Genomic DNA, 17,973 nt, shown 5'->3' on the forward strand with positions numbered 1-17,973 from the left:
AGGGTCCAGCTGTATTCGTCTGTGGACCGAGGTTCTGTGGGCACCGTGTCCAAGACTTTGGATTCTCCCAAGACACCGTCGGCCAGATGGGATACCGCCAGCGGCTTCTCTAACCCCCCCCTCCTACTGTCTTACAACCAGCGGGACCCCCCCCCCCCCCTTAGTGTATCCAGCTATAATCATTTAAGTACCATCGCTATCGTTTCCTAAATATTCCAGGTTGTATACTTACTCCCTGCGTAACCAGAGATTGGACATTCAATGTTGATTTACCTACGAATACTCATTTGCCATAAAAGTGCATATTCCATATTTCAAATCATAAATGTAATTAAGTGACCGTTGTATATACCTTTTGCTATATTAAACCTTCGATTTGGTACATTTGTGTGGATTCGTTTCATCAGGTGGGAAAGTGTTCATCATACTTATATCATGTACTGGATGGCCAGAAGTTAAAGTACAAGAGGTAGTGGTATTAAATATCATATCTAACAATACAGTCAGGGAATTGTACCCCTCAGTTACAAATGTAATAAAAAAAGTCAATCAACGAACTCGATTCTTGTACCGGATCTCCTCTCTGGTAAACAAGAATACCCTGAAGACTCTGGCAGGAGCACTCATTCAAGGGTACTACGACTATGCTTGCACCTCATGGTACCAAAGCACCTCAAAGGCACTAAAAACCAAATTACAAACATCTCAAAACAAACTAGTCAGACTACTGCTTGACCTGACTCCTAGAACCAACCTCACCCCTGCACACTTTGCCAACCTAGGATGGCTTAGAGTGGACGACAGAGTACAGCAACTTGCAATGGGCCTGGTCTACAAGATACACTACACGACCAAGGTACCCATGTACATGTCAAAATACTTCCCAAAGGTCAGTGAATACCACGATCACAACACCAGAGGGAGCTCCACAAATCATGTAAAACCCAGATTCGGCTCAAACAAGGGACTAAACACGTTTCGCAATTATGCCACAACAATGTGGAACGCCCTACCCAAAGCTGTAAAGGAATGTGAATCACTACCCACCTTCAAAAACACTCTCAAAGAACACCTACGGGAGACTGCAATTCAAAACTGGCCCCTACAAATGTCCTAACCCAGTTGTACAATAAAGACCAAGCATGGCTTTGTCAGTATTCCAATGTACCCAACCCCCCCCCCACCTCCAATGTACAGCCCCACCCAACCCCACCCCACCTACCCAACCTCCTCCAATGTACAGTTTCTATGTCAAATGTATGTCAGTATTCCAATGTACAGTGTCCCCCCCCCCTACCCACCCCCCCCCCCCCCCCCCCCCACCTCCAATGTACAGCCCCACCCCACCTACCCAACCTCCTCCAATGCACAGTTTCTATGTCAAATGTATATACACTCTTTTTCTGGATTTTTTTAGTATCACAAACAGTACTGTATTTGAAAATCTGGTATGTCATAAATGTATAGATGTAGCAGTACTGTCTATCTGTATGTCGTGTATGTCATATGATGAATTGAAAATGGGGGACCCTGATGGAAACAAGACGAAAGTCTTTCTCAGGTCTGCATCCTCTTAACAATTGTATGTATTGAGATGTACTGTACTGTACCCATTCTGCAATCTGTTAATAAACTTTTCAATCAATCAATCAATCAACCACCGCAACACTTCCGGTATTCTGAAATCATGGGAGAGAGAGCGGGGGAGAAAATAAATGAATGTGGATGAGAGCCTTGACATTGATCTGGATTGATAAACCTAGATCTCTGGACAACTCCCGAACATGCAGAGTTCGGGAGTAGGTGCGGAAAAGTGACTATAGCTTGGCCGAGAAAGTGCCGATCGACTTGGGACTGGTGTCTCCGTATTCAGGAGACTCAGGCGTATACAAGTCTATTGGATCATAGACTCCAGCACCCCCACAGCTGTAGCTACAACCACATAATGCCAAGGCTCTCATCCACATTCATTCATTTTCTCCCCCCACTCTCTCTCTCCCATGAGCTCAATGTAACGCGGAAGTGCAGTGGTCTATTATGCTCAATTGAAAACAAAATTATGTTGTGATACTAAATAAATACCATGCATGCATAATTCAGGTACAGACGGTACAGAGCCCATAACCTCCTTGGTGAAGGTAAAAGAAACAACAAAAACAAGAAAAGCAGAAAGGAATGACAACCACAGAGACATGACAGGAGTTTGATTGATTGATTGATTGAAAATTGTATTAACAGATTGCAGAAGGGGTACAATACAGTACAGCTCAATACACACAGTATTGGAGTATCTACAGTATCTCAAGTATAGAGTAGAGTATCAAAGAAAGAGGGCAGAGTTTGAGATTGCCATGGTTCTTTTTATTTATTTATTATTATTTTCTTTTATCCAAACCAACTTACAAGTTCTGTACGACAAGTCATCAGGAAGGGCACAAATCTATCAGCTGAGTAACAATGTTCATCAAAGTGTTGAGTGCTACAGTGTAGGTTAGTATATTAGGACAAGTGCATGACATTAAGGTTAGTTAGGGTTAGATTTTTTCAGCAGGAAGGGTACAACTCTGGCAACTAAGGGTCAGTAACATTGTTACAACAGTGTTGAACTTGGGTGCTACAGTCTTGAGTGCATAGTAGAAAAGACATATTAGCATAGTAGGTAGCAAATATATTAGCATAGTAGGTAGTATATTTGAATTGTATTTATTCTGTACATGCAGCCAGAGAGATGACATTATTGTCGTCATGGGATTTGGTTGTTTCACACTCTCTGATTGGCTCCCATTTCTTTTGATGTTGCTCAAAACGTGTAGGCAGTGTGTTTATGTTTATGTTTATGTTTATTAAAGGATCCCCATTAGAGACCCATGAAAGAGCCTCTAGTCTTCCTGGGGTCCTAACGGAGAGCCTCCTGCTTTAGATCCCATTATTCTGCTCGTGGGACAAACTCACTCTTTGATCTGATCCGTGGGTGGTCCTGCGCATACCTATTCTTACGAGGTACAATATGTGAAGACCGCACACATCTCTCCTGCAGTAAATATTTTTTTATTGGACTATGTTACCATCACGATGAAGGCAACGGCCAGTACAACATGTTCTTGGTGACAAAGTACAATAAAACATTTGTAACTGCCTGAGTTATGTCCAGTCTTCACATTCAGTATAATTGTTTTCTACTTCCTTTCTAACGAGCAATGACCTGCACCTTTTTTGGACGTGCGCTCTGTGTTTCATTCCTCCCTGCTATTCTTTGCCCGAAATGAACTCTCGTTCTCACACAAATACACTGCTTGTCTTTAGGGGGTAAAGCAGTCCAATAGTGAACAGGGTTTACAGGAATTACCAGAAGATAACTGTTATGGGCTCAAGCCGCTGGCCAATAGATAGCTGTTATGGCCTCAAGCCGCTGGCCAATATATAGCTGTTATGGCCTCAAGCCACTGGCCAATAGATAACTGTTATGGCCTCAAGCCACTGGCCAATAGGTTCCTTTTCCCTCTGTGGTAGGATGGCCTACTGGTAGAGAGGCAGTCAATTGATATGTCCTCGAGTAAAGCACTGAACCCCAAACACTGCTTCAAGGGTGTTGCACCTGCAACCCAGCACTCTGATCTCTCCAGGGGAATAATGGAGAGAAGGCTGCTTTTGTATATGAGAATTTGTTCTTAATTGCTTGCCTAGAGGACTCTGATATGTGGAGTTTCCTCGTGTGAAACATGACAATAAAATTACTTTGCCCCGCCCCTCCTTCCCACTACAGCCTCTGTCCTCAAGCGCTGGAAGCTGAACTGGTGCGACATATGGATAGATGGGAGTGTCGTCTTCTACAAGAGTGACAGCAGACGAGAATATGAGCACCGTGTTGGCCTCAAGACCGCTTGCGTGGACGTCAGATCCGGTCTGGAGTGTGGAGGTAAAACTTTGTTTGAGAGTGTCGGGTCATGGTGTCTGTGTGTTTGTGTGTGTTTGTGTAGAAGAAACAATCCCCTCCACCACAATTAGAGTTTTCCCAAACCAAAAGCCCCGGGTAGATAAATCCATCCGTGAGGCTCTGAAAGCGCGCACCTCAACCTACAACACTGGGCTCGTGACAGGCAACATGAACGAGCACAAGGCGGCGAAATACAACGTAAGGAGGACAGTGATAGAGGCAAAAGGGTGATACAGGGATAAGGTGGAACTTCAATTTGAACAGGCCGATTCCAGAGGTATGTGGCAGGGCCTCAAAACGATGACAGATTACAAAGGCACCTCCCACAAGCTGAACAATGATATCGCCCTGGCGGATGAGTTAAATACCTTCTATGCAAGGTTTGAGGCTGTGAATAACAACACCAGCCTACAGACCACTGAAATAGAAAGGGGAGCCACTGCCGGTGGAGACTCAGTGTTCAGGATAACAGAACATGAGGTGAGGAGGACCTTTAAGAAAGTGAATATCAGGAAGGCAGCAGGACCGGACGGTATCCCCGGCCGCGTCCTAAAAGTCTGTGCCGACCAACTGGCCCCGGTATTCACTGACATATTCAACCTGTCTGTCATCCCCACCTGTCTGAAAAAGTCCACCATTATCCCTGTACCCAAAAAAATCCATGCCTGCTTGCCTCAACGACTATCGCCCTGTAGCTCTCACCTCCATAGCCATGAAGTGCTTTGAGAAGCTAGTGATGGGCTACATCTGTTCCTCCCTCCCTAACACCCTGGACCCCCTGCAATTTGCATACCGCCAGGTCCACGGAGGACACCATAACCCATGTGCTGCACACAGCAGCATCACACCTGGACAAAAGGCAGGGGAACTATGTGAGAATGCTATTCATCGACTACAGCTCAGCATTCAATACCATAGGCTTGAACTATGACCTCTGCCAGTGGGTCTTGGACTTCCTGACAGGAAGACCCCAGGTGGTGAGAGCAGGCAACTGCATCTCCTCATCCATCACTCTCAACACAGGGGCCCCCCAGGGCTGTGTTCTGAGCCCCCTCCTCTACTCACTGTACACACATGACTGTGTGGCACAGCGGAACAACACTGATGATACTGTCAGGTGGGCCTGATCTCTGCAAACGACGAGAGGGCCTACCTGGAAGAGGTAGAGGACCTGGTGCGATGGTGTCAGGAGAACAGCCTCTCCCTGAACGTCAGCAAAACGAAAGACCCTACCCCAAGTTTTGTACCTCTGCATTCTACCTCACTGTTACTCATTTTACTCTGTATTTTATATGCCCACCAATGCCCACCACATTTAGGACAGCCGAAACCCGTCCAATCTTTCGCTGTCGCCTAAAGACGCACTTCTTCAACCATTATGTTAGGGATTAGTGTTGGCGGAGGACCCAAACGCAGAACAGAACGAGGAGAAGGCAATAGGCAACAGCGAGACACGGAGCCAGGGGTGAAGTCAAAAGTATAATGCTTTACTTGAGCACAAAATAAAGAAGGCACAGCAATGGCCGGCAGAGGGCAAACTACAAAACAAAGAATAATCTCATAAATGAGAGCAAGTCCCAAAGGCACAACAAAAATCACTGCAAGGCAGGCAAAGAAAAATAGAACAAACTGACTACAAATAAAACCCTAACAAACGAGACAAACTTTACACGAAAACAAAGAATGGTGGAACAAACAAATTAATACTAGGAAACTTACTAGGAACACAGGAGAACAGAACATGAACAAGGACATGGAACAGCAACAAGCGTGGACACCAAAACACAAGCAAACACTAGCAGGGATCTCAAACAATGAACCGACAAAGGGAGGCTGGCAGACGAGACAGATATACACACACTAATTGACACATGAGGGTGATTGGGAACGAGATGCACCTGGGAGCAAAACAGAACTAACACATAGGGGTACAGGACAAAAGATAACACAAGGCCAAACACACTGGGGATTCTGGGGAATACACTAAAAGACAGAAATAAACATCTAACAAAAGCACGGGAGCACACAGGGTAACAACATGACAGAAAGTATATTAATCACAAAGGACAGATTTACAAGGAAGTGGATGAATGAATGAATGAATGAAAACTTTATTTAACAGATTGCAGAATGGGTACAATACAGTACGGGCGGCGCTATACATACAATTGTTAAGGGGATGCAGAACAGAGAAAGACGTTTGTAGTAGCAAATAAAAACAAACTTGAACTTGCATGTTGTGTACATGTGTATATGTGTCTGTAGATGTGTCTGTTTGTGCGTGTGCTAGTAAGTGTATGTGTGTCTGTGTACTGTACCTGTGTATACATGTGTGTTTGCATGTGTCTGTTTGTGCGTGTAATATTATGTGTATGTGTATGTAATATGTGTATGTGTATGTGTATGTGTGTGTGTGTGTGTGTGTGTGTGTGTGTGTGTGTGTGTGTGTGTGTGTGTGTGTGTGTGTGTGTGTGTGTGTGTGTGTGTGTGTGCATGCATGCCTGTGTATATGCGTGTGTCCTCCTAACGCTGGTCATGCTACAGGTGTAACCCCTCCAGACAGCCATCCCAGGGAGAACCTAGTTGTGGTTGTACTCAGACATGGATCCACTGTCCACCTGTGTGCCAACAGTGAGGATGAGGCCATGTAAGTAGGGGCTCTCTTCTCTTCTCTTTTTTTATTTTATTTACTCTTTCAGGCACAAGTTTTTCTCGGAATTATATCATAGAATTGTAGAATGAAGGTTATCCTATAACCTAGTTATATGAATATGGCGAGCGCTCTGCTCTATTGGAACCGTCCCTTTAATCATATGCTATCATGAAAACTTTCAACCACATGCATGCACCTACACCTGCCTGGCCACGCCCACATCCGCTCACATAAGCGGGGCCATGGCCATACTACCAGCTCCTTCCCCAGTCTTTCACCGCCGAAACGGAAGACACATGGGGTCCTCAGTGAGTCAGAGCAGAGCGCTCGCCATATTCATATAACTAGGGTTATAGGACAACCTTCGTTATATTTCATATGGCTTTACGCTCTGCTCTATTGGAACACAAGAGCGGAGCAGAGCGGAGAGCCCGACAGATGTACCCGCTGAGGTCCCCTACAACCATCAGAATCCGGGGAGGGTCGGGGCCCTCCCTAGTGAGGGACGGGAGGGAGACCGGACCCGACTGTGCGAAGAGGGAACAGTACCTCAAACTCACAGGGTGAGCAGACCGTGGGACTTACCTTTGTTTAGAAGGGCCCGCGACTACTCGGTCGCGCATCCCGCATGCCACCAGGGAAAGGACGTGAAGCAAAAAACCCACGTCACTGCCTCCAACATCACGGGGTCGGGGTCAAAAAGCCCCGACCCCGTGGCAAGACCGTAGCAGCAGGGCGCGAGGAGGGCCAGGACCCCCCGAAAAAGGGGCCTGGCGAGGTCAACGAGGCCGCGGCATAGAGACCCCACCAGACGGTCACTGGTGACACCACCCCCCACATCACAAGCGTATCGGACAGGGCCTACAATAGGTGAAGGCCCTTCTCCACCTGGCACGTCGCTCCGAAGTGCTCCAAGGAGGCTTCCCCCCCACAATGTCGTGGGGCCAGCTGGCGCACCGGGGAGACAACCCTCCAAGGAGGTTGATCCCTCAATCCAGGCAGAACTCGACCTGCGCCTGGAGCACTGCGGACTAGACAGGCACGCTAAGGGGCTAACTGTAAGAACAGTATCCCCCAACTTCCGGTTTGGCGAGGAGCAGGTGAGCAGCTGCAGAACAGAGCTCCCGGTCCAAAATTCAAAAAGGGTAATAAAAAGTTATAAAACACGATCAAAAGTAACAACTTGAAGATAAAAGAACGATGACAAGACCCAGTACACAAAACTCGAGGAGAAGTGAGAGAAGAATGACCCCGACAAAGAAAATACAACGAAGGGAAAGGTACAACATGAGGGGATGACGCAGCATGTAAAACAAGCTAACATAACGTTAGACCACAGCGAGGCCTGGCTGGAGACGGAGCTACAAGCTAACATGGAAGCTAACACGATGAATATGCAAGCAAGCATTCGGATCAGGCTAGAAGCAATGCAGAACGCTAACAATGTTAACATGCAAACCAACACGCAGACTGGACTCGATGCAATACAGAATATTCAGAGGAGCATGGAGGCTAATTCAAAATAAATAAAAGCGTTAGACAACAGCGAGGCTGGAGACGAAGCTACAAGCTAACATGGAAGCTAACACGATGAATATGCAAGCTAGCATTCGGATCAGGCTAGAAGCAATACAGAACGCTAACGATGCTAACATGCAAATCAACACGCAGACTGGACTCGATGCAATACAGAATATTCAGAGGAGCATGGAGGCTAATTCAAAAGAAATAAAACAAATGACCCCCAAAAGAAGGACAAAGAGACGCTGGATACAACCAGACCAACCAGGACTCGGGCACCGAGGTCAACCGGACCATCCGAGATGCAAGCACGGAGATCGCCCAGACCGGCCAAGATGCGAGCATTGAGGTTACACACACCAACCGGGATTCGAGCAACGAGATCAACCAGACCAGCCAGGATTCAAATAACGAGATCTCACACACCAAACAGGACTCGAGCACTGAGATCACACACACCGACCAAGATTCATGTATGCATATTATTTGATAGTGAATGGATGTTATGACTCGAGACACACTACAGATAACACACAGACCACTGGGAATACAGACAAGGCAAGCACATTAGTTGGGAAAATTGGGTTTTGATTCGGGACATATAATATAAATAACACGTACTAGACTAAACTGTAGACACTAACACACATGACGGACAACTAAGACGACGGGGAACATGGGGAAACACATTCGGAGACCTGACCGGGAGCTCTGGAACTGTATTATCATATGAAAGTTCAAATAAAATGTTGGACAATAATAGGGGCATTGGAGAATCCCCATTGGGGATATCTCCGTCGTTATAGGAGGGCCCTCTCCAGGAGAGCCTTATCCATTTATGTTAGAATAGCAGTTGCTTTAAATGTGCACATGGACAATTGTGAAGGACAAGAATTCAAAATGTTGGACATGAAGAGAGGCTTGGAGAATCTCCTTTGGGGGGTATCTCCATCACTAGGGGGGGGGGGCTTCTTCAATAGGAGAGCTGATTCCCCTCCAAACCGCCAACGGGGGAAAGAGTGTTAATCATATGACTTATTTTATCTTCATTTAATTTTTTCTTATTGTGTTGTCAGCTTTATTTGTTCATAAATGTATATAGTGATATCGGTGACATGGGAGGTACAGAGGTGGGCAGGCTGAGTTCAGTGGGGGGGAATGCCGGTGGGAGGGGCCATCGTTCCGGCGGTTCGACCAGGGGGAGGAGGGGTCTTGCGTGTTGTGGGATCGGTGTGGGGTTTCCTGGGGCCCTCGGCCGCCGTGGCCTGGGCGGTATGGTCACCGGGCCGGGGGGGCACCAGGCTTGGGGTCGCGGGGGGTCGCGGGGCCATTGAGGCGTGGTGCTTAGGCCTTCTGCGGGCCTGAGCTTGGGGTTCTCGTGGGCCGGGGGCCTGGCGGTCGGGCGGGGTGGCTCTGGGTGCTCGGCTCCACGCATGGTGGACCGGGATATGGGGGTGTTCTGTTTCTCGGGGAGGAGGGCGGGAGGGAGGGGTTTCTCTGAGGTTGTGGGTTCGTTGTGCATGGGGTGGGGTGCTTGGTGACATGGGAGGTAGCAGGCTTGGCTCGGTGGGGGGGAGTACCACCCCTCGCCCCTCTACTGAGCCTGGCCCAATTCAAGGGACCCGTGTCGCTGAGTGCTCGGCCCCGCATGGGACGGACCTGGGATGTGGGGGAGCCCTGTTTCTAGGGGTGGATGGCGGGAGGCGGGGGTCCCTCTTATGGGCGGCTGAACGACGCCATATTCAAGGGACCCATGTTTGTATATTGTTGTGTTATGGATGTCATTGGAAGTATTGTCTAAGTGTAGTATGTCTATAAATGTTAAATACAAATTTAAGTTTAAAAAAAAAAGAACAGTATCCCGGCGGAAATGGTGTTCGGTATGCCGTGCACCATGTCACAATCTCATGGGGTCACGAACCTCGCGGAGTCTGGGTTAGCCAACTCCGCCAGCGAACAGATTCCACCACAAACCCAGCCCTGCCAATTTATTAATCCCGCAGGGTCAAGGTTCAGAGAAAGAGTTTGACACTATTGGCAGACGTCATGAAACATGCAGGGGCATACTCTCGGGCAGCCGGGGTCAGACCCGGGCTCAACCGGAGAGTCGACTCTGCTACCAACACACCGAGGAGACAACCACCCCCCTATGTTTATTAACAGAAAATGGTTGCTCCCTTAACCCATTAAGAAACCCCGGAAACATAACTGCGCGTATACACAGGCTATACAGGCGTTTCAGGTTTAAAAAGGGTGAACCCAGGCCAACAGGTCAACGAGGGCAAGGCCCGACCTGGGCCTGGAGGACCGGGACCTACACAGGGATGCATAGAGGAGTTGACAGAAGCAGCCTCCCCGACAGCCCCCTCACATCCCCGGTTTAGCAGGGAGGGAGGGGTGAAACGAATGGAGAAGGACCAACCCACCTAACATTGTGCAAAAAGGTATAACATAGTATGGACCAATGCACACCACTGTTAAGGGCAACTCGTAGTGGCATCTATATGACACACACATTCATGACATCATTTACATTTACATCAACCCCTGTGACGTCCGGCCCGCCCTGGCATTTTCCTCCCGGAAAAGCTCAGGGTCCTTCGGGGTACCAGAACTTGTCTGCGCCCCGGTGGACAACGGGTTAAACTGATCCGGTCCGGCGTGACCAGGACAAGTCCCGTGCCCTGTCACACTGCCGCCCCCAGTCCTAAGAGGGGGGTAGGTACGCGTGTCGATCCAAAACATCACAGGGGGCGCCACCAAAACGGTCAGTACGCGAACGCACCGCTCCCGGTGGCCCACCTAACGGGCGTGAAACCCCCCTGCCAATGATTGATCTACTCCATCATCTCCCCCCGGAGATGTACGCGAGTCCTCGAGTCTAACCTAGTGCACTGGCGCTCGGTAGAGATTAAAATCTCTTTCCCAGCTGACCACATAAAAAACACAGTTTTTATGATGTTGGGCAACCAAGGCGCGCCGGTCCCAAAAAGTGGATTCAATCATTGAAAAACACCCTGGGCCAGCGCTGATCGGTCTCGTAAGACCAAACGCTTATTTATGAAACAGCATGTATGCTCGTAAAGAACCAGAGAACAATGACGGTGAATTTCTAACAGAAAGAGCCCCACAATGTTTCCCCCTGCTGTCTGGGACAAGCAGCACGAAGTCTGTACTAGAGACACAGACACAGGCTCTTATACGACGAGCCTGGGAATAAAAACCGCATCAATTCGGCTCTTTATGTAAGAGGAGAAGACAGCGGTTTTCCCAGAGAGGTTCATGTAACAGATTGGACTAAGTAGACAAAACGGCCCAATATACACTATTGTTAGAGAGCAGAGCAGAAGGACCAACAGTCTCGACTGCATCGCATCATCTATCCTTTACAATGACAGCGGTCTGTAGCACAGGCCCTGTAACTCACAGACATGTCTCTTGGCCAATAAGAAACGCCTGTGACATCTTCAATGGCCGGGGAAATCCCGTGTCCCACTATCCTAATTTGGTGTGGGAGACAGGGGGGGGGGGGGTATTTTTCCATCCCCCTCAACCACCTCACCCATGATACGACGCAATAAAAAAGGCAGAGCCGTGACACCAGTTGTATAGTGCGCTAAATGAAAGCACATACACCTGTAGTGTAATAGCTTTACATCCTGCACGCCAACCACAGCCGATAACCTCGTTTGTGTAAAAAACGGGTTTTATCCACGGTTCTGGCTTACGTGCGAAAAACTTGCCACCCGCTATTTTTTTATCTTTACCCTTAAGCAAAGAAAAATACCAGACTGAAGAGAGGGACTCAAAAAGTCCTTGGTTTACATGCTACATATGTACAACTCTGTAAGCTAACAATAGCACACCAGTTGCGGACTCAAATGCTACATTTTATCCTAAAACATATTTACATGAAACACACAACCCTCATTGTACAACGAAGCCGTCAAGTTCACTTTTACCACGTAAGAAAGAACACTGGCTTAGGTAGAGAGAAAGGACATAAGCCATTGGCTAAGTGCTAGAAATACAGGCCTTGCAAGTTATACAAAACAGCAACCAAAGCAAATTTCAGAGAAATTTGCACAAACTCCCAAGCAAGAACGCGACCCTAGCATTTTTAGCTGTGGGTCTATATTGCACATGTCGTATGTATCCCCCAAAATACAGTGAAGTAAACACATGTTTTGTTAAACAAAAAACAGTCCCCCTTTAGGAGGGACCCTTTATGTTATTAACCAAAATCATTTGGGGGGGGGGGCAGAAGGGGTAATGTGTCCTACCTGTACCCTCGGGTCGCAGGACGACTGGCAGCAACAATGGTGGTCTCCCCGTTGATGAGGCCTCTTGCTGGCGGGGCCAGTAGTGGCGACGGCTGGAGTCCTGCTCCGGCGTTTCGCCCATATCCTGCGGCCGGCCGTGGTGCAGGCTGACAACATCTTTTGCCAGAGATGACACCGAATCAGAGTGTCCAGGGCCCGCTATCTCCCCGCGGCTATCGCTAACGGTTAGCTACAGGCTAACGGCTAGCTACAAGCTAACGGCTAGCTACAGGCTAACGGCTAGCTACTGAAGCTGCGTAAGGTGGAGTGCAGGCCTGGTCACTCCAGATAGCCAACTGCCTAGCCCAAAGAAAGGGCAGACAACACTCGCCTCCCTCACAGGACGGCGTTGCCAGAGATACAGTGGCGTCGGCAGTGGAGCCCCGTTTGTACGGGCCGCTGCCGCCCTAAGCTCGGGGACAAAAAACACGCAACTCCCTTGCGTACTTTCCTCCGTCTCGCTCGCATCCCTCGCGGCGGGAGGCTCAACTCACCTTCTCTTTCTGATAGGCGGGAGCCAACGTCCAGTGCGGATGGCAGTAGGGCGTCCCGTCTCGGAGGTGGGACTTGAACCCAGACTCGGAGTACGGGGCTCCCAGGAAAACAAAGCACACTCTGCCCGAGGGGAGAGAGCTCTGTCTTCGTGGGGCATCAAACAAGAACTCCCCGCCCCTCCATGCAATCCTATAATTGTCCATCGGACACTACAGGCTAACGGCTAGCTATAGTCCAACGGTTAGCTACCGGCTAATGGTTAGCTACAGGCTAACGGCTAGCTACTGTAGCTGTATCAGACGCTGGCCGTTCTGCGGGCCGTATGCCTGAGCAGCCGACCCCGCACAACTGACACATCCGTTTAGACCGTCCGCACCCGCCGGTCACCGCCAATTGACATGAGCGAGCAGAGGCGGAGAGACACCACCCACCAGAGAGACCGTCGGACCAGCCGACTGCCTCCCGCGGCAATCGTATCCAGCTGCACAGCCGGAGAGCAACGCTGGCGGGGGAACTGCCCAGCGACACGCACTCCCCTCCGGGCACCGCTGAGGCTCCACAAACGTTAAGCACCGGTGGAGGTCAGAATAATCCTCTAGACTCTCCGGTGGTGACGACATTATTCTTTCTTTCTCCTGTAAATTAGTGAGAGAGGGAAAAACAAAAGACAATGCCAACACAGCTCCTATAACTAACTAACTACTTCATCACTTGATCTGAAGGGGTGCCCTGCACGTACTTCCAGGTGGTGAAAGTAGGGAAGGAGCTGGTAGTATGGCCATGGCCCGCTTATATGTGAGCGGATGTGGGCGTGGCCAGGCAGGTGTAGGTGCATGCATGTGGTTGAAAGATTTCATGATAGCATATGATTAAAGGGACAGTTCCAATAGAGCAGAGCGTAAAGCCATATGAAATATAACATTCGCTTTCAGTGGCCAGTAGCCACTGTGACATCATTATTCAAATCAACTGTCAACTGTCAACTAAAAACACACCTCTTCAAACTAAATTTGAAAAACAAAAAAACAAAACAAATCTTCTTACTGTCTTTTACTATTATTTACCTACTACTATGCTACTATACTACTACCTATCATACTAATATGTCTATACTACTATGCAGTTCAACACTATTTGACAAACAATGCCACTGACCCTTACAGTAGCTGCCAGAGTTCTGCTCTTCCTGCTCACTTGTTGTACTTGTACTTGTACAGAACTTGTAAAAGCGTCAGCTAAATGACTAAATGTAAATGTGAAAATCATTAGAATGTTCAGTTCTCGAAATTCGAATGTCATTTGAGTTTCAAAGGCAGTTGTTAGCCCAGTAGATAGATTATTGATTATGGTTTCTTTCAGGGTCATTCACGTGGGCTTAGGCCCTCTAGCTGCTCCATCAGTTTCACTATGGTCTCTTTTTCTCATCAGCTCAGTCTTACGTCTTTCTTTCATCTTTCTCACTCTGGTTTATGTTTCAGAGCATGGAAATTGACTCTTCTAGAAACTAAAAGAAACCCTGTAAGTGAATGTAACATGAATTTAACCAACACCACTAAAAGAAAGCCCTCAAAACATGATACGAGTAGTGAGTATATTGTTCTCTAAACACAGGTGTTCACATATGACCCATACGATGACAACTACCAGTCGGTCCCACTGAACAGCCACGAGACAATTTACATCACGCCTGGACCAGGACCAGGTAATGTCAGCACCACAGCACAGGGTAACTACAGAAAATACACCAGGTAATGTCAACGCCACAGCACAGGGTAACTACAGAGAATACATCAGGTAATGTCAACACCACAGCACACAGCACAGGGTAACTACAGAGAATACATCAGGTAATGTCAACACCACAGCACACAGCACAGGGTAACTACAGAGAATACACCAGGTAATGTCAACACCACAGCACACAGCACAGGGTAACTACAGAGAATACACCAGGTAATGTCAACACCACAGCACACAGCACAGGGTAACTACAGAGAATACACCAGGTAATGTCAACACTACAGCACAGGGTAACTACAGAGAATACACCAGTAATGTCAGCACCACAGCACAGGGTAACTACAGAGAATACACCAGGTAATGTCAACACCACAGCACACAGCACAGGGTAACTACAGAGAATACATCAGGTAATGTCAACACCACAGCACAGGGTAACTACAGAGAATACACCAGGTAATGTCAACACCACAGCACAGGGTAACTACAGAGAATACACCAGGTAATGTCAACACCACAGCACAGGGTAACTACAGAGAATACACCAGGTAATGTCAACACCACAGCACTCAGTAACTATAGAGAATACACCAGGTAATGTCAGCACCATAGCACAGGGTAATTAGAGAATATGCCAGGTAATGTCAGAGTTGTTGCTCTTGAGTCTTGATGATGTCACAAGGGGGATACACACGCAAGGAATGCGATTAGCTTTGATTCATTAATTAGCTGTGCTTCTTGGGGCCAGAAACACTGCTTACCTAATGTACTGCCCAGTTTGTAAAAGTGTTGGTTGTAACATGAAACACTGAGAATACAAAGTAGACTGAGGGGACTCATTACAATATCCATAGACTGACATGACTGACAAGTCGCCGTCTTGGGTACAAACAAAACACAAAATAGTAGGGCTGACCCCTATTAGTCGAATAGTCGACTAATCGATCGAAAGGAGCCGTAGTCGACTGCCAACCTCTTAGTCGAATACAAAAAATGTATATATATTATAATATTTTTTTTCTAGAGGCCTAGAAGCGTGGCTAACGCTAATGGCATGCATACCAGAGGCTAACTGCCTAAGAAAACAGGCACAGAGGCACTGAAAGTAAAGTAGGGGCGACAGTGGCTCAGGAGGTAGAGCAGTCGTCTGGCAATCTAGAAGTTCCCGGTTCGATTCCCGCTCCTCCCGGGCAGCGTGTCGATGTGTCCTTGAGCAAGACACTTAACCCCTAATTGCTCCCGATGAGCAGGTTGGCACCTTGCATGGTTGCCTCCGCCGTCGGTGTGTGAGTGAATGGGTAAAAAATTGTAAAGTGCTTTGGATAAAAGCGCTATATAAAAAAGCAGCCATTTACCATTTTGAAAGAGGATTTCACCCATCTAATGAACACACTAGACTAGACAAATATCAAGATGTATCCATCAGTGGACCAATTGCATGCTTTTTCAGAGAACAAGAAGCCTTCCCTCAGACATTAAGCCATCCCACAGCCCAAATGGAATGATAAAAAAAATATATATATACTTTTTTTTCATTTTTTTTTTTCATGGTCGACTAATAGTCGACTATCGGCTAATTTTGGCCAATCATAGTCGACTATCCAAATCCTTAGTCGGGGACAGCCCTACAAAATAGTAGTTCGGTTACATTTAGTCATGATTAAGGGTCTCCCACTCACTGTAAAATGCGCAGACCATGGGTCAGCCAATCGGTTGGTCATTTAATTGCCTCTTTCCTCCCTTCATCTGAAGGTACTCATCATGTGATCATTCAGAGGGACCCATTCGACGGAGTGGCAGAGCACCTGGCCCTGGGGTTAGTGGCTGGCATGGCGGCGGGGGCAGCGATGCGCTCCTTCCTCTGGTTGCCCTTCCTATTCTGCTGAGGAGACGACTCTACAAGCCTTTTATAGCTTCTTTCCAACCTCTCCACCAGGATCAAGTCACTTTCAGTTCAATCCATTCACGATTTGAACAGAGATCAAGGTTAACTCACTGATGATGGAATATCCGTTCTCAGTGACTCAAAAGGTGACAGACGTTCCTTTTTTTATATTCAATATTTTAAGGCTAATCCACTTTCTGAATGAACTGAACTGAAAGTGAATTTATCCCAACGCTGCACTCTGCCACCATGAAAGCTTAAAGATGCTGTAAGTGGTGTTTTCTTTGTTAAAATAGGTGTTAATGTAAATAGCTCTACATTCCAACAGCCCTAACTGATATAGAATGTTTGGTCAGTAACATGGGTCTCCCAGTCCCTCCACTCTGCAGTAAATACAAAATAGATTGTCTGGTATCCCTTCCCACTTTATCCAATCAGGAAAGAGAATATTTACTTATTTCAAGAAATCTTGCTAAGCCAAATTTGCTTACTGCACTGGTAGATTATTTTACTTGTTTCACGCACACATTTGCTTAAAACTAGTTTTTATTTCTTATTTTTGTCAGACCAATTTTGCAATGTTGCCTTCTGTCTCCTGATTGGGTAGGGACTGGGAGACCCATGTTACTGATCAGACAATCTATATCAGTGATGGTATAGAGTGTAGTTATTATTTTAACATGTAGACCATTTATTTTAACAAAGAAAATACCACTTACAGCACCTTTAATCCTTTAGTAATACCTTTTCATCTTTTATATGTTTTTCAAACCCACTGTTACTCCATCTTACAATGGTTTGATAATTTGCTGATTATGTGTTTTGACAAATTAAGTAAAATACAAGGGGATCAAAAGGCTTTATGATATTAAAAGATTATTGTATGTATGTATATAATATTATGATTAATTTTGTATTTGTTTGTATAAACAGAATGGTACTGATTTACACACTAGTTTGTATAGTCATTTATCTATTGCCTTAGCGTCAGCTAAATTACTAAATGTAAAACATTATGATGGAGCAATGACAACTGCAGTGTAGTAGTGATTCACCATATTATTTCTATAGTTTTTAAATCATATACTATGGTTTTACTATAGTATTTGGTGACTACCTGTAACCTGTAAGGAAGGAAATACATTTTTGATTTGAATGATCATGGATTTATGTACATTGTAAATTTTTTATTTGAATGGTATTCGCTGTAAAAGGTTTGTTTATGTTGGCAATGTTTGTAGACACTGGAGTAAAACAAATCGACAGTATATATTGTGACACAGTGGATTGAGACGGTGCAACTGTCCATAATTAAAATAATTATGAAATAATGTCTCCCTGAACCCTTCCCCTAGAACGCTATACCTTCATCAGTGCCCATTTTTACATCATCATTAAAATATTGAGTTCCAAATTTCTTTTA

At 46.6% G+C, this 17,973-nt stretch overlaps 1 protein-coding gene across 1 annotated transcript in view; it reads left to right on the forward strand.

Moving 5' to 3' along the window:
• Window positions 1-16,551, forward strand: part of plekhb1 (pleckstrin homology domain containing B1) — a gene marked incomplete at both ends in the record, with an annotated part of 36,300 nt that extends 19,749 nt beyond the window's left edge. Inside the window, 5 exons of the mRNA XM_084320972.1 lie at window positions 3,764-3,916; window positions 6,479-6,581; window positions 14,404-14,443; window positions 14,537-14,627; window positions 16,418-16,551. Of these exons, the coding sequence (XP_084177098.1) occupies window positions 3,764-3,916; window positions 6,479-6,581; window positions 14,404-14,443; window positions 14,537-14,627; window positions 16,418-16,551 (521 nt within the window). The remainder of the gene's footprint in view (window positions 1-3,763; window positions 3,917-6,478; window positions 6,582-14,403; window positions 14,444-14,536; window positions 14,628-16,417) is intronic.
• Window positions 16,552-17,973: the final 1,422 nt, after the last annotated feature.

This window comes from Notolepis coatsorum (genome assembly GCF_963971535.1).
Source record: "Notolepis coatsorum genome assembly, chromosome: 8".
In the NCBI taxonomy this organism is placed as follows: domain Eukaryota; kingdom Metazoa; phylum Chordata; class Actinopteri; order Aulopiformes; family Paralepididae; genus Notolepis; species Notolepis coatsorum.